The sequence below is a fragment of the Geosmithia morbida genome (genome assembly GCF_012550715.1).
Source record: "Geosmithia morbida isolate 1262 chromosome Unknown scaffold_7, whole genome shotgun sequence".
In the NCBI taxonomy this organism is placed as follows: Eukaryota; Fungi; Ascomycota; class Sordariomycetes; order Hypocreales; family Bionectriaceae; genus Geosmithia; species Geosmithia morbida.
Genome location: NW_023336194.1, coordinates 578,689 through 602,742, shown reverse-complemented (window position 1 = coordinate 602,742; position 24,054 = coordinate 578,689). Strand labels below are relative to the sequence as shown.

At 56.5% G+C, this 24,054-nt stretch overlaps 7 protein-coding genes across 7 annotated transcripts; 5 read left to right on the top strand and 2 right to left on the bottom strand.

Annotated features, from left to right (window-relative positions):
* Positions 1-194: 194 nt before the first annotated feature.
* On the bottom strand, positions 195-1,857 carry GMORB2_7024 (BUD22; the record flags this gene model as incomplete). Its single annotated transcript, XM_035468989.1, has 2 exons — positions 195-1,580; positions 1,669-1,857. The coding sequence occupies 2 exons, from the start codon at positions 1,855-1,857 to the stop codon at positions 195-197; spliced, it is 1,575 nt and encodes a 524-aa protein (XP_035321369.1).
* Positions 1,858-2,693: 836 nt separating this feature from the next.
* On the top strand, positions 2,694-3,709 carry GMORB2_7023 (Short-chain dehydrogenase; the record flags this gene model as incomplete). The annotated part of the gene is made up of 3 exons (XM_035468988.1): positions 2,694-2,778; positions 2,837-3,386; positions 3,472-3,709. The coding sequence occupies 3 exons, from the start codon at positions 2,694-2,696 to the stop codon at positions 3,707-3,709; spliced, it is 873 nt and encodes a 290-aa protein (XP_035321368.1).
* A 618-nt stretch (positions 3,710-4,327) lies between these two features.
* Positions 4,328-5,206, top strand: GMORB2_7022 (Protein of unknown function (DUF1445); the record flags this gene model as incomplete). Its single annotated transcript, XM_035468987.1, has 1 exon — positions 4,328-5,206. The coding sequence occupies one exon, from the start codon at positions 4,328-4,330 to the stop codon at positions 5,204-5,206; it is 879 nt and encodes a 292-aa protein (XP_035321367.1).
* Positions 5,207-5,612: 406 nt separating this feature from the next.
* GMORB2_7021 (transporter) lies at positions 5,613-7,419 on the bottom strand (the record flags this gene model as incomplete). Its single annotated transcript, XM_035468986.1, has 7 exons — positions 5,613-5,908; positions 5,973-6,111; positions 6,181-6,222; positions 6,281-6,428; positions 6,494-6,709; positions 6,769-6,881; positions 6,952-7,419. 7 exons carry the CDS (start codon positions 7,417-7,419, stop codon positions 5,613-5,615), a joined length of 1,422 nt encoding a protein of 473 aa, XP_035321366.1.
* A 3,973-nt stretch (positions 7,420-11,392) lies between these two features.
* GMORB2_7020 (solute carrier family 25 (mitochondrial oxoglutarate transporter), member 11) lies at positions 11,393-12,349 on the top strand (the record flags this gene model as incomplete). Its single annotated transcript, XM_035468985.1, has 1 exon — positions 11,393-12,349. The coding sequence occupies one exon, from the start codon at positions 11,393-11,395 to the stop codon at positions 12,347-12,349; it is 957 nt and encodes a 318-aa protein (XP_035321365.1).
* Positions 12,350-13,311: 962 nt separating this feature from the next.
* GMORB2_7019 (xeroderma pigmentosum group C-complementing protein) lies at positions 13,312-15,898 on the top strand (the record flags this gene model as incomplete). Its single annotated transcript, XM_035468984.1, has 2 exons — positions 13,312-14,085; positions 14,156-15,898. 2 exons carry the CDS (start codon positions 13,312-13,314, stop codon positions 15,896-15,898), a joined length of 2,517 nt encoding a protein of 838 aa, XP_035321364.1.
* A 1,762-nt stretch (positions 15,899-17,660) lies between these two features.
* On the top strand, positions 17,661-22,547 carry GMORB2_7018 (ABC-type branched-chain amino acid transport system, ATPase component; the record flags this gene model as incomplete). The annotated part of the gene is made up of 1 exon (XM_035468983.1): positions 17,661-22,547. One exon carries the CDS (start codon positions 17,661-17,663, stop codon positions 22,545-22,547), a length of 4,887 nt encoding a protein of 1,628 aa, XP_035321363.1.
* Between the last annotated feature and the right edge of the window lie 1,507 nt (positions 22,548-24,054).

Sequence of the window (24,054 nt, the reverse complement as noted above, 5' to 3'; positions counted from 1 at the left end):
ATTCTTGTGGTCTAATGTCTTTTTTTTTTCTTTTTTTGCCGTCCACATATTCTACTATTCAGCGCTTGAGCAGTATACCAATGTCCTCTTCTTTTTTTTTCTATTCTACATGTATAATTTTCTCATCAATACCAAATGCCAAAACGCTAAAAAGAAATTACAAATGTGCTTTTTATTCTGTTTCATCATACCTCCTAATCAAACACCAGCTTCTGTCCCGTGAATGCAACACTCTTCAAAGACTCCGCCTTCTTCTTCCTGGCCTCCCAACTGGGGTGCAGCGGACCCTCGTCGTCCTTCTTGGTAGGTGGGGGCGGCGGCCTCTTGTCGTGGCCGCCCTTGCCGGAGGAGAAGGGGTTGACGACGCCCTTCTTCCAGGGCGTCCTGTTGCCGGCGTCGGCCGGGTCGACGGCGCCGCGACGCGCATCCCAGCCTGCGTCCCTTCCCTTCTGGCCCTTCTTCTTCTGCTGCGCGAGATGCCTGGCGCTGGCGCCGTACTTCTTCTCCCAGATGGCCTGGCGGGCGCGCTGGCCGCGACGCTTCTTGGGCGCGACAACGTCGACGTCGGACGCCGACTCGGATCCGGAGACGTAGCCGCCCATCAGGGAGGGGAGGAAGGTCGTGTCGCGCGGTGTGGCGGTCACCTTGTTGGATTTCTTCGTCTTCTTGGCGGGCGGAGGAGATGGCGGTGGCGAGGGCGATGCGGCGGGGGGGGCGGAGCCGACGTCGTCGTTATCCTCATCAGAGTCCGAGCCATCGTCGTCGGATGCGTCTGCTTCGGAGCCGGAGCCGGAACCGGAGATGGAGGATATATCGTCCAGGTTGACCTTTTCTGTGCCTCGGAATTTCTCGTAACGTGATAGGTCATCGTCGTCGTCGGAACCATCCGAGTCGCCTAGGAGAGTGTCGTATTTGGATATGCGGGCTTCTTCAAGCTCGCTGTCCTCTTCGCCGTCTTCAGATTCATCTCCATCTTCTGACTCGGAACCGGATATGTCGTCTAGGTTGACTTTTTCTGTGCCGCGGAATTTCTCGTAGCGTGACAAGTCGGCGTCGTCGCCGGAATCTTCGTCGGATGAGCTGCCCAGGAGGGCGTCATATGTAGATACCCGGGCCTCTTCCTGGTCGCTGCCGAGCTCCTCCTCATCAGCCTGTTCATGGCCGTCGTCGAAACCGTCAAAATCGGTCTCCTCTTCTTCTTCCCCGGACACCTGCTTCTTTGACCTCACGGGAATACGTTTTGGCTTTTCTTGCTCTTCCCCATCCTTGCTCTCTTTCTCCACCTCCTCCTTCTTCTTCTCATCCACGTCCCTGGCGTTTTTCTTTCCCTTTCCGGGAGGATCAACCTTGAGGTGCGTGCAGGCCACCTTTATGGCGCGGTCGACGGCGTCCCTGACCTGTTTCCGGTTATACAGGCCGCTCGTGACGTTGTGCAGGGCCACCCTCTCTTCCTCGGGGAGTTCGGGCTTCGACACGCCATTTCGGATCTGGTCGGGAAGTTCCGGCGAGGAGGCGATGGATTTCACCTTGAGGAGGGACGAGGCGAGGTGTGCGCGTGCCGTCTGGTGCAGGTCGAGAGACTACGGTAGGGGGAAGAGGCAAGGCATTAGCAGACGGGCAGGTGGGTTGTGGGCTGGGATTCAGCTCGGGGTCTAGGCGGAGACGTACCTTCAGGACTGTCACCTCGCGTTCTAGCCTCTGCAGCTTGTCAGGCGTGACGCCCTTCTCACGCTGACGTTTGCTGAGACGCTGGCGCTCGAAACCCTTGGCTGTCTTGAGGGCACGGAAGACTTCGTCGTAGTACTTTTCAAGCTTATCTGAGAGGGTCTGCTCCTCAGAGCGCTTACGCTTGGGCATTGTGACTTGTGCGGGTTTACAACCGCTGGGGGGGTGGTCTGTTGGAAGGGTAAGGTTGGTGGGATAATTTATTGGAGGGTAAGTAATCTGAAGGCATCATCAAAAACTATTATTTTCTGAACTGGCCCTTGGAGTGTGGATTCATTTGGCGCATACTGTGCTATTGTAGGGTTATTGAGTGTCTCTTCTATGCCGAGTGCCAGGGTCTGTACAGTGCGCTCACAGTATTTTCCGGATCGGGATATGCGATATCGCCAACCCACTCACTCCCTGCGACAGAATATCAGTACATGCAGAGTTGAGAAGTACAGTCCGGGTTATCGGTGGCTTTAGCCGTATTCCTTCTTATCTTGGTGAGATATCCCTTGTCTTCGGCTTTAACCAGCAGTTATCCTAAACACCGGGCTAGAATGATTGTAAAGCATGCATAGCAGAGAGGGGTCGACGTGGGACCCAGTAATACATACATACAACCTTGACAGTGAATGGGCAATACCCAGATGTACACACGAAAATGATTATAGAGCAGGCATATCACGTACAGCCTGATTCATTCCAGTATTGCTTCCATGGATATCAGACATATCTCCTCGAAATTCCATGACAACTTGAATTGGATTCGTCGAGAACCATCACCTCTTGGTACGTTGTCAGCGTTGACAGTTTACAATAGACGTGAGCGGTAGTAGACATGTCGTGTATCTGGTTCATTCTGAGTAATCAGAGATGATGCAATTGACCCCAATGCAAGTATATAAGAAGGCGATATGTACGCGCGATTAGATACCGTTCCTGAGACCACCACCTCCGACAAGTCCTTCGAGTAGATAGTCAAAATGGCATCCAACGAGAGCAGCCTCGCAGCCGGAACCCTCTTCAACGTCGACGGCCTAGTGGCCTTGATCACCGGCGGAGGGTCAGGTACGTGTCCGATGGTGAGAGAGGACGATGGCAGAGTGTTGACCTCTCTTCACGCCAGGTATCGGTCTGATGATCACCAAGGCCCTTGTCCAGAACGGCGCCGCCAGGGTATACATCGCCGGGCGCCGCCGTGAGGTGCTCGAGCAAGCCGCATCATCGCTGGGTCCCAACGTGGTGCCCCTGACGTGCGACGTGACGAACAAGAACAGCCTGCGCGAGGCGGCCGAGACAGTCAGAGAGCAGACGGGCTACCTGAACCTCTTGGTGGCCAACTCGGGCGTCAGCGGCCCGCATGCAAAGCCCATCGCGGCGGACACGACCATCGAGGACTTCGCCGCCCGAAACTTCGACATTGGCTTTGACGACTACGTCGGCACCTTTGCAGTCAACACGGCCGCGGTCTGGTTCACCGCCATGGCCTTCCTCCCCCTCCTCGACGCGGGCAACAGGAAGGGAAACCTGCAGCAGACGTCGCACGTCATCGTCACCAGCTCCGTCGCCGGCTACAACAAGAAGCCTACCGGCGGTTGGGCCTACGGCCAGTCCAAGGCTGCAGTCACCATGCTCACCAAGCAGCTCTCTGTTGCCCTGCCGCAGTGGAACATTCGGTAAGCCTCTTCTCTTGGTCGGCGTATTTTTCTTATTTTCTCCAAATTCCTTTCCGTCCCGGACACTGATCGGTATCCATGTTAGCATCAATGCCATTGCACCCGGTTTCTTCCCCAGCGACATGTCGGCGTCGGTGCTTTCGGCTAATGGTGCCAAGGTGGACGATATGCCCAAGTCCGCGGTCCCCCTGGGCCGCATGGGCGATGAGAAGGACATGAGTGGAACGGCTCTGTACCTGGCTTCACGAGCTGGTGCTTACGTCAACGGCGATGTCTTGCTCGTCGACGGTGGACGTCTCGGCCTTTTCCCATCTGTCTTCTGAGTGCGCCTCTCTACGATGATCCCCCTCTTACCTGCGGGTCGGTCTGTTTCGACCGCAGTATCAGTGTTCCTGAGATGTGCACTGGAGGCAAGGTCCGGGTTTGGGTCAGGCCGGGTTGCGGGTTGCCAGGATTAGTGCGTCGACGACAGATTGCATATTATTAGAATCTCGCCCGCAGATATCTCAGACGCCATTTATCGAAGCAATAGTCTTATCCAACTCCGGGGATGTCCAACTCAGCATGTTTCTTTCTCGGACTTGTGAACCCGGGCGTAGTTTGGCATGGTCAGCGGAGTAGTCGGACCGGGGTAACTCGCCTCTCCTCCAAGACGTAAAGATAGGTCCGTGGCAGCGTCAACACACTTTTCATATAGGGCTGACGATAAACGTGACGGTATCATGCCAGATTGCCGACGCCCTCCCAGATTGCGGGACGGCAAGAGATATGCATCGCCGACGGAGACACAACCCCGCCCTTCATGCACATGTGCACTCCGCCGATATCAAGGAAATGGCCGATAGCATATATCAAGTCGATGTCCTCGAAAACCCTCCTTCACTTTCCATTCTAACTTTTTCTTTTCAAATATCAGCTCGCCCCCATTCACACCACCATCCATGGCACCCCCGCAGCTCAAAACAGGAGCTCAGGTCCGTCTCGCCAGTCGGTCGAACCAGCACCTGAAATCCACCGCCGGCCTTGCGCCGTCGTACCTACAAGCCAATCTCATCGTTCTCCCATCCCGCTATGCATCCGACTTCCGTGACCTGTGCGCGCGGAACCCCGTCCCGTGCCCGCTGTTGGCCGAGTCAGTCTCCCCGGGAGACTACGCCAACCTCAAATCTTACATCCCGGGCATTCAATCCGGCGAAGCTATTGCCAGCTCTCTCGACATCCGAACCGACGCACCCCGATTCAACGTCTACGTTGACTCTGTCCTGGCAAAGGCTGGTGTCGTGGACGTCGTAGATGAGTGGGAGCCGGACCACGTAGCCTTTCTCATCGGGTGCAGCTACAGCTTCGAGTCGGCCCTGGCTGCGGCAGGCTTGACCCCCCGCCACATCGTGCTCGACCGCAATGTGTCCATGTATCGGACCAGCGTGCCCCTCAATCCGGCCGGCGTCTTCACCGGGGCTACGTACGTTGTCTCCATGAGGTCCTATAAAGCTTCCGATGTCGACAAGGTCCGCGCCATCACTCGCCGATACCTCCCCACCCACGGAGAGTGCATTGCCTGGGGGTGGGATGCTGTTGCCAAGCTGGGTATCCAGGATATTGACTCGCCAGAGTGGGGTGACAAGCCGCTGACTGTCGATGGTAAACCTCTTGGTCTCATGAAGGGGGACGACGCGGACGTCCCTGTCTTTTGGGGCTGCGGTGTCACGCCGCAGGAGGCTATTGTCAGGGCTGGTCTTGAGGGGACCGTTTTAGGCCATGCTCCCGGGCATATGATCCTGTTGGATACTCTGGAGAACGACATATTGGCACAATCATGAGGATGGCAGCTTGAGATTAGGTATCTGTTTGTGGATCAAGATCGATATCACACGTAGATAGTGAGCCGTATCCTTGGACCTCCTTCGTCTCTAGGTCAACGGGTTTGTGGTTCAGACTTGCGAGGTAGTCACGAGATTCACGAGGATAACCAAATCACCTGCCAGAGTATCCTGATCTATAACATTATCCTTCGTAGACCCCACCCGTCCGTCTTCTTGTAGTAAGCGAGATTAGGAAACTATAGGACAAGAGGAACTGCCAAGGTGCACGTACGTTGGTGAGTCGATCGGTCAACCTTTGCCTAATCTGTATCGAGTAAACGACACCGCTCAGCCATTCCACCACACTGAAAACGACGTTCCTCGAGTGTGATCCTGCAACGCAACATGCGGCGTGCCCACTCATCTAGTATACATAGCGAAAGTCCAGAGCGCCCTCGCCCGTTGTCTCCACCCGGTCATCCGGTCTCTCTTCGTTGCTTATCTGATCCTTTTTTCGATTTAGCGTGTAGAGGTAGGCAATCTGCGTGGAGATGAGGGCCATGCAGATAAGTGCCGACCCGAGAGAGCACCAGTGGCCAAGAAGGTAGGGAGCGCTGCGGTAAACCTGTGGGGCCACAACACCGGCCATGTTGCCGACTGTCTGCTGGATTCCGATAGCAGTAGCACGTCGGTAGTGAGGGGCCATGTTGTTGTTGATCCCTTTGGTGGGATCCGGTGTTAGCATTGAGCCTCGATTTCTGGATTCTCCCGCAAGGCCACTTACATATCTCGTTGAGACCAGGACCACAATACAAGGGAATTGCGATGAGGTAGCAAGCAAAGTATCGAACACTAGGGCTGTCCTCGACACCGAGCAGAATCGCATATCCGATGACAGCAAATACATCCAGACCAAGGAGGAGCTACGTAATACTCAATGTTAGTCGACACGTACGACCTTTGGTCGCAGTTCCGGAGGAAGTGCAGCTCACGGTGCCTCTCAGCTTCCACCTATCACCCAACACGGCGCTCGACTGTAATATCCTTCATGTCAGCGTATGTGCCAGCGTCTGAAGGGTTGGGTAGACCCACGAAGAATACCACACCGCCTAGAAAGTAGACGGGTACGCTGAGATACTGCGCTTGCATGCTCGTAAAGCCCAGGTCATTCTTCAAGATTGAAGGAAGGAACGTGCTGAAACCGTACAGGATAATATCCTGGAAGAACTGGATAGAAGCCCTGTTCAACTCCGTGTCAGGAACGTTGTGTGGTATCGAGAATGTAGCGGTGGTGTCCGAACTTACGTCAACCAGACTTTTGGGTCTCTTACCGCTCTACCGACCTCTGCCCATTCGAAGACGAAGCTTCCGAGATACTCCCGCCTCTGAATCTCTCTCACCTTCATGACCTCTTGTTCATCCGGCCTAAGCCACTTCGCCCGGGCAGGATCCGCCGGCAGGCCGAACCAGGCCCAGAAGACGGTCGATATCGAGATGATTCCTTCGATGATGTATAGCCAACTATGGCAATTGGCATCAGACAGCTGCAACATTGGATAGATGAGGTGAGTTCAGCATACCTCCAGGAATTGATCCCGTGCCTGTTTCCGATCTCGGCAATGCCCGTGGCAATCAGGCCTCCAAACATGCCGGCGGCGGACACACAGCTGAACAGGTAGGCTAGACGAAGGCCCTACGATAACGTTCAGTCGCTCGGTCGTACAAGTAAAGGATACCGAAATAACCGGGATGAGACAACCCACCTGCTCTTCTCTCTTGTAGACCATGGTGATATACAGGCTGAGACAGGGGAAGAACCCGGCCTCGCAGAGACCTAGCAGCAAGCGGACGGCGATGAGGTCGCGGAAGTTCTTGACAAATGCCGTCCCGATCGTGACAATCGACCACCCGAGCACCATGGCCGACAGAAGACGGTGAGGCTTGACCTTTCTCATGACCAGCACAGCCGGTATCTCGAATGTAACGTAGGTGGCGAAGAAGACGCTGACAGCCGTGCTGAACTGGGATCCCGAGATACCCAAGTCCTCGACTAATCCGGCGACAGCAGCGTTCCCAATGTTGCTGCGATCGAGGTAGGCCAGGAAGTAAAGCGTGGCAAATAGAGGTGCAAGGCGAAGGTCGAGGTGTCGGAGGAGCTTCCTTTCCAGCTGAGTGTCGGGAGTCGGGATAGAAGTGACATCTGCGTCGCTGGCTGCATCGCCTGTTATCATGTTGCCCTTTTCCACTCTGCCTTCATTATTGTTGTCCATGCTGAGACTCGAAGAAGGCGGTTGCGAAGATGAAGTGACGTAGGAAGAGAAAATAAGAAGGGGTCTTCTTTTGGAAGGGATTCTCAACACAAACAGATGACGAGATAGCCGGTGAAAAAGTCGAAGAGACCGGGACTGGAGTATGAGAGTTGCGGGGGAATTAATAGAGGCCAGGCACAGAGACAGGCGAGGGAGGTCGGGATCTGAAGCCCAGGACCAGGGATTTTCTCAACCTTGGACACTAAGACGATAGGAAACTAGGACCATAATAGCTGTCCCGGGTTAAGACTCGTCTCTGGGCTCAAGCTGACCGGTATAAAAGCAAACTGCCGGGAGGCTCAGGGTAGCACCCTCATATCCGTCCTTATCTCAGATACCCCCCCGGTCTATATAATATATATGCCACTTGCAGACACGGAAAACGATAGGCATACGAAGGGAAGCCGTTGGATGCAGGATGACGGCAGAGAGGCGGCAGAATACGTGTTGCCCATCTATCCGCATGAGAACCGAAACTGTGGTAGGAATCGCAGGTCAGATCAGCCGGGTCCTAGGCAATCTGATAGTTCTTGTCGATGACGGGCAACCCCGGCATTCACATCTCGGACGACATACACAAGAGTACATCGTACACGAATATGACAGCTCCCGCACCCCGATATTGGGGAGATCCGAGACGGTGTGAAACCCCCGGAAAAAAAATGACACGGGCAAGGTATCGAGACGGAGTTGCTGCATCACAGGCCTCCTCGACGCCCTATCTGCCGGGTATCACGGTTCCAATCTAGACCCACTCGTGGACGCGCGCGATAGAAAACGCGGAGGTGGATGTCCGTCGTACAGGTCGTGAGCAGTACGTCAGCCGTCACTGTCGCCTAGCAGTAAGCAGCGTCTTTCAGTCGAGAGCCAGCCGTGTCGCGGGTGGTGGAGTTCCGACAACTTTTGGGGCTCAATTTCCACAAGTCAGACCACCTCGTCATGGACGGATGGGATATCCCACGTATGGCTCTTTATAGACCAACAGAGCAATATCAATAGTCTGACAAGAACACATGCGTGCAGTGAGATGAGAGTGGCAAGGTCTACCGGACAATAGCGAGGTGGTGACGAGATGGTAGTGAGGATGATACTAGTGAGGGGGATATACAAGAGACATTGATCCTTCCTCGAAGATTGAAGAAGGCGGCTACTTATATGGCCTCCTCAGTCCCTGTGCTCTACTTCCTATGATCCCCACCGATAGGTCCTGAAGGTATCATATAGCGGCTCAGCAGCCACGGCGAACGGTATTCATCTAAGCCAAATGTAATCGGTCAATGATCTACGGTTGAAGAAAAGCAGCGCTGTGTTCAAGACGTGATGACCACCACCACCACCACCAAGGCGATCGCCAACAGCCACGGGATGGATGACATGGAAGCGGACGTTTAGATCCAAGCTGGACACGACAGTCCCACGCTCGGACATGCCACGAAGAGACGGGGACGTATCTGTGGGGTGTGACAAGGACGAAAGTGTAGGACTAGACAGGCTTGGGAGGTAAGGAAGGCTGCAAGAGGGTTTAGTAGAGATCAATAAAGGGGCACATGAACCCTCAGCGCTATCGTACAGACAAATACCGTCTTCTTATCGTCAATGGCAAGTCCGGGACCGCTGCCGACAGCCAATGGATAGACTTGCGGACATTAACGCATCAGCTGGATACCTGGAGGATTCCATGCATGCCTTCAACGTCAAAGTCTGAGGCAGCTCGTATCATCAACGAGCCGCCACTGAGCAACTTGAAGAGGCAAGCTTCCGTATCTGTTTCCCCGATGAGACAATGACACATGACACAAAAAAGGTAAAATAATATAATGAAATAAAATAAAACACACCGACGACCAGCATGACCACTGCCACAGGCTTCATGCGTAAATATTGTCAAGATTTGGCGACCGGGTTGTGGGGATGATCAGATAGATTCGGCCATGTCCCGGATTGAGCTCCGCGTGGGCCCGGCGTTCGGGAATGGAAGTCTCCACTATTGGCCGGGGGGGGGGTACCATGTTATTACACGGGAATTGCGGTATCGTATTGATTGAGTAATAGTAAGGAAACCAAACAATTGAGGTTTCCATCGTGATACCTGGGCGGTTAACGGTAAAGTCTGCACATTCATTGGTAGGCATGACGACACTTTTTGCAGTCAGTAATAATGACGGCTAGAGGTAAGCATGAGCTGTCAGTAGATAGGCCGATATTTATGTAGATGACGTCGACGCCACTCCGTACTCCTCCTATCCATCAACCGTCCAACAAACGGCATTGATAGAAAGAAATATACATCTACAGACCTGACATACCTGATACCTACAGCCCGTAACTTGAGCTAGATGCCAACCCCCCCCCCTCATTCACGGATCATGTTCGGCATCCTCCAACCATGTTCCTCTCGTCCGTAGCTGGCTCCTCGGATGTACAGAGGTGCGAAGAGAAAGGTGATTGTGTTGGCAGAAGATTCCGAATGAACCCCGCAAACACAAACAACACGCACGCACAACTCTATATACACCGTCGAATCCTTTTCCGTACCGTCACGTCGCATCTGGCTCCCAATCCAAGTAGGTTTCCATCTCGGGAGATGACGGTTATTGCGGGAGGGTGTGCGGTGAACGGCTGTCATTTGATGCTCGCCTCCCACACACGGCCTCGCAGACCAAGACAGGACCGCCAAGTAGCTGCTACTTTGCTGAACTAGCAGCATACGTTCCCAGGTGGCACCAGCCGGTTCCCTCCCCCTCTCGCTCTGCGTCGTAGTCAGCTGGCTCCTTGACCGTATTGTTCCCCCGCATCTTGCCACTCGCTAGGTACAGACGGCACACTTCTTCCCTCTCTCTCCAGAGCACGAGACCCTGCGAGTAAGTCTCGGGGAGCGTGTGTGGGAATCGTATTAGAATCCGGGGACTTTGCTTCCGTCTCTTTTTCTGGCTCCAACCCTCCTTCTGTCTTCTCCTCCTTGCCCTCTGAACCCCCTTCTCTTTGATAAGTCACCGTCGTCTTCCCCCGGTTCTTCTCCATTCCGGTTCTTCTACTGCGCTGTCCAAGTTCCCCCATCTTGCTGTCCGTTTATTGACTCAATATAACTTCCGTTCTGGGAACCCCGCAAGACCCCGGTTTCCTCGCCTCTTCCGCTTCGGCTCAAGCTCAATCGACAAGAGCAAGTCAAGAGACTTCTGATCACATCTTACCTTGCCTACTCACTGGTAGCGCATTGGAACAAGAAGAAGAAAAAATCAGGTAGACAAAACTTCGTTTCTTCCCTTCCTCTTTTGTTCTATCAGGTAAGCTTGCACGCCAGCTATGTCAAATCCCCCCCTTCTTCATTGGCTCTTTATCGTGTCTAGTACCTTGGCTCCACCCATCGACGTCAAGGACGAGTTGAAGACTGCGGGGGGAGAATAAACTCGGCTTTACTCGTTGCATTGTCCGGCTCGTCGGGACCCACCGGGAATTCGAGAGGACACAGACAAGCCATCAGCGCCACGGTCTTTTTTCCTTCCTCGCTCTGTCTCCTGGTTCGGCGTGGAAACGAGAATTACGATTGGGCCTGCTCAGTTCGAGCAGATGGCCGGGTCAATGGACAGCTACTTGTGGGAAGACTTGGGGCTTCACCAACTCCACCAGTTCACGTCGGTGCGGCTAGTCGAGTCCCGTGTCTAACGGACATGGCATCGGCGAGATCCAAGGACTGGCTCTACTCCCATCAAGAGAATGCATGGCTAACATCAACGAGAGGCGAAGAAGTAGAAGAAGGGTCTAGCTTCATCATACACTGCACATACACTCGCTCCCATGATACGTACCTGAACTCGGTACCTTGCCCGTCAGCCCGTGTATACACATCAGTATAATATATATATATATCGCAACAGCGTCTGCCTCGATCCGCAACATGACATCTGGAAGCTTGAAGCAGGCAGCCGAGTCGGCGCGGTCCAAGGGATCCGAGATGGCCGCATCAGCCAAGAACGACATCGCCTCCGTCTCTTCGGGCATCTTACACACCCCTGCGATGCGGATGGCTCTGCCGTTTATCAACGGGGGTCTGAGTGGCATGGTGGCCACGACCATGATCCAGCCGGTGGACATGGTCAAGGTGCGCATCCAGCTGGCCGGCGAGGGCACGTCGACCGGTGCCAGGCCGACCGCCCTGTCCGTCACGCGTCAGATCGTCGGCAGCGGACGCGTGATGGACCTGTACACTGGGCTGTCCGCGGGGCTCCTCCGGCAGGCCGTGTACACGACGGCGCGCATCGGCTTCTTCGACACCTTCATCAAGACGCTGACGTCGCGGGCGGGGGAGCGCAAGGTCGGCTTCGCCGAGAGGGCCGCCGCCGGCCTCACGGCGGGTGGCCTTGCCGCCATGGTGGGAAACCCGGCCGACCTGGCGCTGATCCGCATGCAGAGCGACGGGCTCAAGCCGGCGGCCCAGCGCAAGAACTACCGCTCCGTCTTCGACGCGCTGTCGTCCATTGCCAGGTCCGAAGGTGTCGGCGCGCTCTGGGCCGGTGCCGCCCCCACCGTCGTGCGCGCCATGGCCCTCAACTTTGGCCAGCTCGCCTTCTTCAGCGAGGCCAAGGCCCGTCTGCGCGACAGCCCCGACCTGACCCTTTCCCCGCGCGCCCAGACGCTCAGCGCCAGCGCCATTGCCGGCTTCTTCGCCAGCTTCTTCAGCCTTCCCTTTGACTTTGTCAAGACGCGCCTGCAGAAGCAGCAGAAGGGCGCTGACGGGAAGCTTCCTTACCGCGGTATGGTCGACTGCTTCGCCAAGGTCGCCAAGGCTGAGGGCATCACGCGCTTCTACCGCGGATTCGGGACCTACTATATTCGCATCGCTCCTCACGCGTAAGTTTCCTTTATCCTGCTGTCTTTTATTCCTTTCTTATTCTGGAGAAACGCCGCTGACTGGCTACCGACGTAGCATGGCCACACTGGTTGTTGCCGATTACCTCGGATGGTTGACCCAGTAGATACCAAAGTCTGGCGAAAGAGAGGGGGGGGGGGGATATGTACTCTCGGTGCTTTGGACGCTGGTTGACGTGGTGATTTCGTTGTAATTATTTCCACGGAGTAGTATAGCGCTTAAATAGTATCTCTTGTGTCTCGGTATCCCTCCTTTAGCCCTTTATTGAATCGAATCAAAAGTATGGAAACGCTCACAACAGACGACGGAGTGTTCGAGGTGCAGCAGAAGTTCCTTGTATGGTCTGTCAAACGAGGTAGAACCGGGGGGGGGTAAGACAAAAAAATTTTGGACAATGGCCGAAAAAAATAATGCCCAAGCTGAGACTCGAACTCAGGTTTCCACGGTACCGGTATGTAAACCACAACGTGGTGCCCTAACCACCTAGACTACTTGAGCTGATTTCCTATTGGAAATGACGCTCGGATGCTTGAATCCGAGGTCTGTGTCGCTTTCTCTCGAATAATTTGAATATGGGGGTTTACCCCTCCCCCCCCCTGCTTATGATTGACAAGGGTCAGACAACAGCAGATTCTCTACCAACATTCACCAACACCGTTGTCCATGCTTTTCTCTTGTGCTTCTTATTTTTGGCTTTCATAGTCTGGCCCAATTAACCGGCTATTATCAATACTTGCCATATTCTTTAAGGTCATCGAGAAATTCATGTTGAGGGGCAGACAACACACGTATTACCCCATTTCATCATAGGATCCCGATCTAAGTTCTCCTGCTTCACGTGACTGCGCGCCAACCGATGACGCAAAGACGCCCTGACTTGTCGGAACCGTGAATCACAGCAGGTGCATGACGTCGCGTGCCGTCCGCTCGGCGCTCAGGCAAGCACAATGGCACGGCGAAAGCGCACAGATACAGGCAATGCCAGCACCCAGGGTGCAGCAGGCGTATACGAGGCCATGCTGGCCGAGGTCGGCGTGTCAAGGCAGCGGGAGGAGCAGCAACGCTCACCACACACCGGCCGTCCGCTAAAGAGGCGCCGCGCGGGCCAACAGCCCCAAGCAGAGGATGCGGCCCTACAGCAGGCCGAACATGACGATGACGACGATGACGACGATGACGAGGCTATCGAGTTCGAAGATGTTTCCCTTCCAGCACCGACAGTGCAGACAATGAAGGTGGATTCGGACGAGGAAGACGACGACGATGAGAACGTTCAATTCGAGGACGTCGACTTCATGGCACCGCTCAAGTCGACGGTAGCAGCGGCAGATGGCAACCTAGAACTAGACCTTTCAACCGAAAAAGCATCCCTGACATCGGTAAGGAAATCAACGGCCGATCGGCGCAAGCCCATGACCCGCGAGGAGAAGCAGCAGCGCATCACCATCCACCAGACACACGTCCTGTGCCTGCTCTTCCACGCCGCGCGGCGCAATCAGTGGTGCAATGACTCCGAAGTTCAGGAGCACCTGCGCCGCCGCCTAACGGACAAGACAGTGATGTACCTGAACCCCGGGGCCAACCTGTCGCAGTTTGGTCGCTCCGAGAGCCTCAAGAACGGGCTGCGTCAGGCCGATGCCATGTGGAAAACGAGATTCGAGAAGACAGAGCGGGGTCTGCGGCGTGCTCTCTGGGCCGAAGACGCCGAGCAACTACGGAATGTATGGGTCTTGCTGGTATCCTCCACCACGCATGGGTTGCTGATGCTAATGTACCTGTACCTTGGGACAGTATGAACCTCCGGAGGACATGGACTCCTGCATGGATCGCGAAGACTTTAGGAACGCGGCCAAGACACTCCAAGGATCGCGTGATGTGGGCGCACAGCTCTACTGTGCCTTGCTCCGTAGCGCCGGCGTGAGGACGCGGCTGGTCTGTTCCCTTCAGCCTTTGACTTGGACAGCCGGGGCACCGACGCTCCCCAAGTCCAAGGCTAAAGGCAAGGCTAAAGCGGAGGCCAAGAAGGCCGAGAAGGGTGAACAGCTGCGCGCCTCGATGGCGAATTTCCAGGCCAGGTCTGTGGCAGCCAGGGCATCGGTGGTGGCAGCAGCAGGCCCACCTACGGCACGCCGGCGGCTGGGTCACCCAGACGCGGCATCGTACGGGTTCACATCCGCCACGGCAACTTCATCACCGTCATCACCAGACCGTCGGTCAACATTCGCGACGCCCAAGAACATCCGCGAGTCAGCCTACCCCATCTACTGGGTCGAGGTACTAGACGTCGGGCACCAGAAATGGCAGCCCGTAGATGCCGTGGTGACGCACAGCTTCTGGAAACCCCATGTGTTAGAGCCGCCCGCGTCAGACAGGGAGAACTGCATGACCTATGTGGTGGCGTTCGAGGCCGACGGCACAGCCAAAGATGTGACTAGACGATACGCCAAGGCGTACACGGCCAAGACGCGGCGGCTACGGATCGAGAGCGGCCTGGAAGACGGCGCAAGATGGTGGCGGATGGTCCTGCGGCCCTTTTCCCGACGACGGCGCGAGGACCTCGACCAGATCGAGGACAACGAGCTGGCGGGCATTGAGGCCAGAGAACCCATGCCGCGCAACGTGCAGGACTTCAAGGACCATCCCATCTATGCTCTGGAGCGACATCTCCGGAGACACGAGGTGCTCGTCCCGGGGGCTACACCATCGGGAACCGTGGGTGCGGGGGCCAGAGCCCCACTGGAGAAGATATACCGCCGCAGAGACGTGCGCGTGGCCCGCACAGCGGACAAGTGGTACCGCGCGGCGGGCCGGGTGGTGAAGCCCAACGAGATACCAGCCAAGTGGCTGCCTCCCAAGAAGACGCGCGACCACGACGGCGACCGCAACAGTGCGGGGACGCCAATCTACAGGTTGGATCAGACGGAGCCGTATGTGGCTCCGCCCGTGCGCAGCGGCCGGGTGCCGAAGAACAAATTCGGCAATATAGACATGTACGTCCCCAGCATGGTGCCCCGCGGCGGCGTGCACGTGGACGAGGAGAACGCCGGGCGCGCGGCGTTCCTACTGGGCATCGACTACGCGCCCGCGCTGACGGGCTTCTCCTTCAAGGGCAGGCAGGGCACCGCCGTGCTGCGCGGGGTAGTGGTGGCGGCAGAACACGAGAGGGCGATGCGCGAGGTGCTGGTGGGGCTGTGCGACCTGGAGAGGGAGGCGGAGCTCGAGAGGCGCAAAGTCAGGGCGCTCAAAAGCTGGAGGAGGTTCCTCATGGCGCTGCGGATACGGGAAAGGGTGTGGGCTGGGGTGGATGAGGGGGAGAGGAGGGAGGCTGATCGGCAGGCCCTGGAAGGCCATCGGGTTAACGGTAGCGGTGATGGCGATGATGGTGATTTCGATGACTGTGGTTTGGAGGATGCACAGAGCGACGTCACCGAAGAGTTCGACATGGTTGCCGATGATGAGGACGGAGGGGGGTATGTTGGAGATGATGCCGAGGAGTATGGCGGGGGGGGGGGGGGGGGATTCATTCCTGAGTGATCGGCAATTAGTGATGTGACTGCTTTGGCGATATTACGAAGTGAAGGGAGCAGAGAATAGGGCGAACATACAGAATCGGATCACAGCCACACAGAGCTTTGCTGCGGCGCTCCCACCCGCTGGTGAGATTGGAGAGGCAGAACTTGTCTCAGATGATGTTGAGGGGGGGGGACCAGTGGAGCCGGCGGCGGCCGTCGGTGAAACCTGTGTCAAGGGAGCAACGGTCGGTTACAGCCCACTACAGATTCGCCAGCACGTAGGACACTCATCTGCCTTGATGACGCGTAGTATTAGCTGTACATACTCGTACAATACAATACAGATTACAAGTCGGATAGAAAAGGGAAAGGGCGGTCTTGGCGAATGATCAGAGGCGATGATGAATGGTCCAGGATGGCAGTGAATGGCTGAGATGAGTGATGATGGATGGGGTGCAGTACAGGATGTAATCCGTACATATATATAACACATGTACAAGTAAATCTGTACGGGTTACTCGTAAATAATACTCCCAGTACAGATTACTCCGTAGTGATGCTATGGTGGAGCACATCAAGGTGTTACAGAACAGTATCGATGCTCTCACGTATGCAATCCGTACCCGTACAGAGTAATCTGTATTCTGACTGGCAATTGTACTGATTAGATAGTATGGAAGGCCTCTCTGATGCTCAATCCCGGCCGTCCAAGCGATCCAAGCGATCCAACTCGGCCCCGCAATTGCTCGGCAACGTTGACGACTCTCACCAAGCCCGAGCCGGTCTCAGCACCTAGATGGGCAGATTTCGGGCGTCTATAGACGCTGTGAGTGGCGTGCAACGGCGGCCGTTAGTAGGTGAGTCCCACTAAATGCAGCTCGGTATCGGTCTACAGGTTATAGAATATGCCATCGGGAATATGCTGTGATAATAGTATCTAGCCGGATGTGCAGAAGCAGCCTGCTAAGACCAATGCTCTGTTCGATATGAATTCTTCCCATCTTTTATCATATCAATCCTATCAGACTGCATGGGTGCGTCGAGGTATGGCTATCTCGCATACCTCTTCTATCTGCTCGTACTCCCCATCTTTACCCCGGCGGCTCAATACTCGCCCCGATCCTCTGAATCCCGTTCCTGACCACTTGATGCTATATTACTCCTGATTAATATCGCTCCGCATAACGTACGGAGCAGATATTACGAGAAAGCTATCACCCACCGCCTACCATTACTGAGCCTGGGCCCAAGACCACGAGGCACCGTCGTCAGTTGGTTCTCCACCTTGACCCCAGTCGGGGATGAGGATTGCTAACTCCGTGAATGGCATGGAGAGTCGCGCGTCGCAATTCACTTCTTTCTTTTTCTATTCCTCCCACTCTTTCTTGTATTTTTTTTTTTTTTGCCCACCATTCCACTTTTTTTTTTCTCTCTCGGAAGCCTGCATGTGAGGAAGACAATGAGGCAGAGACGAGGCGCTCTATCTCACCTCATCCTTTCCCTCACTCCGCTTTCGGCTCGCGCCTGCCTCCTCTACGTGAGCCCTTTGTTCCTTCCCCTTGATGCTCTTCTTCCCGGCAAACATTACTTACGTCAATCCAAACTGTTCCAGTAGATAGATTCACTCCTCTCAGTATCACATCTTTGACGACGGGTATACCACGACGACGACGACGACGACGACGACGACGACAGAGTAACTGTACTCTCACGGTCGCTCTCCCGTCTCCTCGGGAAGAGACGAGGACAGAGGTCGTCGTCATCTCCTCTCCCGACTCGTCGATATGGCCGTCACCAAGCAGATCTGGACCTTGATGATCAAGAACTGGCGATGCACCCTCCTCCGCCACTCCACCGCTTGCATATTAATGGCCTTTATCGTGCCCATTGCCCTCTCGGCCTTTTTCAGCTACGCCAAGAACCTGTTCGTCCCGCCCGCCGTATTTGGAATCAGTGGCGTCCACCCCGTCCGGTCGCTCGACGATGCGTTTGCCGCCGCGATCGGCAGCCGTCGCGACAAGGTGCTGCTCGTCAACGCCGGGCCCTCGGGCGGCCAGATCGACGCCGTCCTCGACAGGCTCGAGTCCCAGATCGGGAGCGCCAACGATGCGATGCGCGCCGTCCGCCTGGACAGCGAGGATGACATCGCCGCCCAGTGCCCCAGCAGCCTTCGCGGCGTCACCAACTGCTACGGCGCCGTCATCGTACGGTCCAGCCCCGAGCAGGGGCAGGCCACCTTCTGGAACTACACGATCCGCTCCGATGCCGCCTTCTCCAGCGCCTCTTCCAAGATCGAGGTCGATTCCGACTCCAACCCCCAGCAGGTTTACCTCATCCCCCTTCAGCACGCCGTCGACTCTGCCATCGCCAGCCTCGACGACAGCACTTCCGGCGCCCTCGACGGCGTCGGTGAGCTGGCCTACACGAGCATGACGCCCAAAGAGCGCGAGGCCGAGGTCCGCAAGCTGTACCAGCGCTCCATCGTCAACTTCATGGGTGTCGTCTTCGTCGCCTCCGTCCTTTGGGTCACCTACCACCTCACCGGGTTCATCGCCTCGGAGCGCGAGAGCGGCATGTCCCAGCTCGTGGACGCCATGATGCCCGTCCGCTACCAGTGGACCGGCCTCGCCGCCCGCATCGTCGCCCACCACCTGTCCTTCAGCATCGTCTACGCGCCCGCCTGGATCATCTCGTCCATCATCGTCCGCCAGGGCGTCTTCCCCCACACCAGCGTTGCCATCGTCCTCTTCTTCGTCCTTCTCGGCGGTCTCGCCTTCACCTCCATGTCCATCCTCTTCGCCTCCTTCTTCAGACGCGCCCAGCTCAGCGGCATCACTGCCATCCTCTCCTGCCTGCTCCTCGCCATCCTTGCGCAGTCCATCACCCAGCCCGACACCGTCATCGTCGCCGTCCTCTCCGTCCTCTTCACACCTTGCACGTTTGTCTACTTCGTCACCTTCATGGCTCGCTTTGAGCGTGTGGGGCGGCCTACGGACCTTGCTCAGGACCCGCCCTCGAGCCCCTGGAAGCTCCCTGGGATCTTCTTCTGGATCATGCTCGTCATTCACATCTTTGGATACCCCCTCATCGGCGCCGTCATCGAGCAGTACCTCTACGGTACGTCCACCAAGGGCCGCCAGTACAGGGGCGGCGCCTCGGCCGACCACGGCGATAATGCCGTGGAGCTCCGGGGATTCAGCAAGATCTACCAGCCCAGCTTCTTCTCGCGCCTGTTCGCCACCAAGTCCAAGCCTGCCAACCCCGTCGTCGCTGTCGACAACCTCAGTTTCGATGCTGGACGCGGTCAGATCGTCGCCCTCCTCGGTGCCAACGGCAGTGGAAAGAGCACCACGCTCGACGCCATCGCCGGTCTGCACAGGCTGACTGACGGCACCATCACCATCGACGGCACCGGCGGTCTCGGCATTGCCCCGCAAAAGAATGTTCTGTGGGATGACCTGACTGTCGAGGAACACCTCCACATATTCAACCGTCTCAAGAGCCCGGATGCGAGGGCCTCGCGCCGAGAGATCGCCGACCTCATCGAGGCCGTCGACCTGACTAAGAAACGCAAGGCCCTCTCCAAGACCCTCTCCGGCGGTCAGAAGCGCAAGCTCCAGCTCGGCATGATGCTGACGGGCGGCAGCGCCGTGTGCTGCATCGACGAGGTCAGCAGCGGCATCGACCCCCTGTCGCGGAGGAAGCTGTGGGACATCCTCCTTGCCGAGCGTGGAAGGCGCACAATGATCCTGACGACGCATTTCCTCGACGAGGCCGATCTTCTCGCCGACCACATCGCCATCCTCTCCAAGGGCACGCTGCGCGCTCAGGGCTCATCGGTCGAGCTCAAGGACAGGCTCGGTGGCGGATATAGGGTCACCGTCCACAGAGCGCCCGGACTGAAGGCGCCCGATGTCGAGGGCGTGACCAGGAAGGAGACGCTCGACCTCGTCATCTACGTCTCCCCGTCCGCCACGCTGTCGGCCCGCGTCATCAAGGAGCTCGAAGACGCTGGGATCGCGGACTACCGGTTCTCCGGTCCGACAATCGAAGACGTCTTCCTTCAGCTGGCTGAGGAGATCCGGGACGAGGAGGCTTTCCGTGGGGCCCATCAGGAGACGTACGCCAAGGAGAAGATACGCACGTCCCCAGACGAGGACCTCGACACAGCCTCTTCCGAGGATGGCCTCAAGCTCATGGACGGTCAGCTCATCGGATACTTCAAGCAGTCCTCGATCCTGTTCAAGAAGCGTCTTACCGTCCTCAAGCGCAACTATCTTACGTACCTCATCGCCTTTGTCCTCCCCGTTTTCGCTGCCGGCCTCACATCCCTCTTCGTCAGCGGCCAGGACCTCCCCGGCTGCTCTCCCAACGACCGCAATTCGAAGTCCAGCACCGAGGATGCCTTCACGCAGAGCCAGGAGACGGATGATGTGATCAGCCTCTTTGCCGGCCCGGCGGCCAGCCTGACAAATGCCACGCTGACGCGGCTCTTCGGGCCACTCTTCGCAGGCGACGGAGGTGACGGTGGCGGCGGATCGGGTGGTGATGCCCTGAGCAAGATCCAGATGCTCGACACATACGAAGACTTCACCGAGTTCGTCGAGAGCAACCGTGAGAAGGCAACGACGGGTTTCTGGCTCGGAGACGGCTCGAGTCCGGCTACGTTCGCCTGGGTGGCCAACCTCTTCGTCACGAGCCCCATACTCGCCCAGCAATTCCTCGACGGCGTGCTCACAAACACGACGATCCAGACGACCTGGTCTGCCTTCGCCGTGCCCTTCAACCCCAGCACGGGCGACTCGCTCAACCTCGTCATCTACATGGCTCTCGCGCTCGCATGCTACCCTGCCTTCTTCGCTCTCTACCCGAGCCACGAGCGCCGGTGGTCTGTGCGTGGGCTCGAGTACTCCAACGGCGTGCGTCCCGTGCCCCTGTGGATGGCCTACCTCGTCTTCGACTTCCTCTTCACCCTCGGCACAGCCGCCCTGGTGACGGTCGTATGGGTCAGCCTGTCGAGCATGTGGTATCACGTCGAGTACGTCTTCGTCGTCTTGTTCCTGTACGGCCTGGCCTCGACCGTGCTCGCCTACTTCATCTCGCTCTTCACCAAGACGCAGCTGGCCACGTATGCTTGGGCCGCCGGCATCCAGGTTGTCGGTTTCCTGGTGTACCTGATCGCCTACCTGTGCGTCATCACGTACGTGGCAGTCGAAGACATCGAGTCGAGCCTCCGCGTCGTGCACTTCGTCATCTCGGCCTTTGTCCCCATCGGCTCGGCCATGCGTGCACTGTTTGTGACCACGAACCTCTTCTCGACGACCTGCGATGGGCAGGAGATCTCATCGGACCCTAGCGCTATGCTCCAGTACGGAGGCCCCATCCTCTTCCTCATTCTGCAGTCCGTCATCCTGTTCCTGCTCGTCATCTGGTTCGACAGCGGATCCGTCGGCTCGTCCGTGCGCGGACTGTTCCGCAAGGACCGCGTGCCAGACTCGGAGGGCGACGTTGACGAGGAGGTCAGCAAGGAGCTGACCCGTCTGGAAGAGACGGGCTCGCGGGAGAACGGCCTGCGCGTCATGCACCTCACCAAGACGTTCAAGAACAACATCGCCGTCGACAACGTCACCTTCGGCATCCGACGCGGCGAGGTGTACGCCCTCCTAGGACCCAACGGTGCCGGAAAGTCGACGACCATCTCCCTGATCCGCGGTGACATCAAGCCCAGCAGGAACGGAGGCGACGTGCTTGTCGAGGAAGACTCGGTCACCGAGGACCTAGCGGCGGCGCGCACGAACCTGGGCGTCTGCCCGCAGATCGACGCAGTAGACCACATGACGGTGCGGGAGCACCTCGAGTTCTACGCCAGGGTGCGCGGAATCGCGGACGTCGAGCACAACGTGTCGGCCATCCTCAACGCCGTGGGCCTCGCGTCGTTCGAGACACGCATGGCGGCGGCCCTATCGGGCGGCAACAAGCGCAAGCTCAGCCTGGGCATCGCCCTGATGGGCAACCCGACCGTCGTCCTCCTGGACGAGCCTTCCTCTGGCCTGGACGCGGCGTCCAAGCGCATCATGTGGAAGACCCTGGCGGCCCTGGTGCCCGGCCGGTCCATCCTCCTGACGACGCACAGCATGGAGGAGGCCGACGCGCTGGCGCACCGGGCGGGCATCATGGCGCGGCGCATGCTGGCCATGGGCACACCGGACGAGCTGCGCCGCCGGTTCGGCGACATGCTGCACATCCACCTCGTGCACCGGGACGCGCCGCGCACGACGGACGCCGAGATGGACCGCGTGACGCGCTGGATCCGCGAGAGCCTCCCGACCGCTGACGTCGAGACAAAGACGTACCACGGCCAGCTCCGCTTCCAGGTCTCTGCCACCGACGTGCTGGCCGCGACGGGCAGCATGGCCCGGCAGGAGCAGCAGAAGAGGACGGCCGGCGACGGCGTGACCGGCGATGCCGAGGCCGCGGCCAACAACCGGAGCGCCATAGGACGCCTCCTCATCCTGCTGGAGGAGAACAGGTCCGCCCTGGGGATAGGACACTACAGCGTCAGCCCCACTACTCTGGACGAGGTCTTCCTCTCCATCGTGGGACGGCATAATGTCCAGGAAGAAGGGTACGAGGACAAGAAGAAGTCTCTGTGGAAGAGGTTATTCAAGTGATTCTCTCGTCTTCCTTGCCTCTTTCCTTCTCCTTCCACCCCCTCTCTGTTTTCGGTCATTTCGGCCACGGATCCTTCTTCTCGGCGTACTTCTGCTCCTTTCTCTCTCATCACATGTTGACAAATACCCCCTCCTTTATTTTTTTTCATGCCTTTTTCTCACTCTACTATCTTCTATCTAGGATATATAGAATTCTTCTGCACAGAGATGGTAGATTTGGTCTATGGAGGTCTATGGAGTAACGAATGGTACGGTCTGGCTTATAAGCATGATACACGCAATGATGAGAACAATACACGTAACGGCACGAGTGAATCGCCAGTCTTCCATCAAGACAACGAGTCTGCTTAGGGGGGGGGGGGGAGTAGGGAGGTGGGTGACAAGGTCTGCGTATAGAGGCTATCGTAGAAGAGTCATAGCGATGAAGGCACCGGTGACCAGTGTGTGTGTGTGTACGGCAGAGGCATCGAGACGAGTACAGTCGGATCTATCCGTATGACCATTTCCATGGAATTAGTAGAACAGTGCGCGATCGTAGAAAAGCACTCTGCTCGGGAGTGGAGGGTAGCTGTAAAGGTTTAGACCGGTCGAGACGAGAGGGAGGAATCGTCCATCGCTTTTGCCATCCGGCGGAGCCCATGAGCTGGTATTTGAGAAGAATTTGTCATGCGGTACAGGTAATAATAAATGGTATTGGTACAGATCAGTCAAGGCCTAATTCGGTAGATTTCATCAATCTACGCTACCCTACAGATATAGATTAGATGGTGGGCATCGGATACGGATAGATGATAATATCAAAAAAAAGAAAAAAAAATCGAGCTCCCCTTGTACATCTCTCGAGGGAGTTTTATGCTTTCTTTCAAAGAAAAAAGGAGATGGAAAAAAAAAGAGAGAAAAAATCGGCAGTGCTTGAATCCTCCCCTCGTTGCCGGCAAACTCCCAACGTTTCAATATGTCTTGCACAGATATCATCAAACTCCATATAATAGCTAGAATAGTTATTCCGGTCCGATATCTAAGCCTCAGGTCTCCACGCAAACATCGCACTCAGATATAACTGCGGCCTCATCCTTTGCATAGATAGATTGAACAATATCATACAACCGCCGCGGCCCCCTCTCTTGAAGGGGCTAATGCACCTGTATAATCTACAACGCCGGCGCACGTGAGAACGTAACCAAACACAACAACTTGGAAGAAATATGGGAGATGAGAGGGGCCACTTTGGCAGACCCTGACACCAATGGCCACGATGTAAACTTGGTACTGGTACGTATCACATGTCTTCGCCTTCACTACTAGTATGATTACTGCTACTGGGAGAGTAATACTGGGAGGGTAAGCACAATCATAATCACGTCTATCCTCTCTCCCCTCCCCCCCCCCCCCCATATGCATATATTCCTTCACATTCATATCTCATAGGCTGTATAACTTTTGATGTTGTTGCGACAACGGGGGGGAGGGGGGGTTGTTATGTCATGTAACCGCCCAGACATTGATG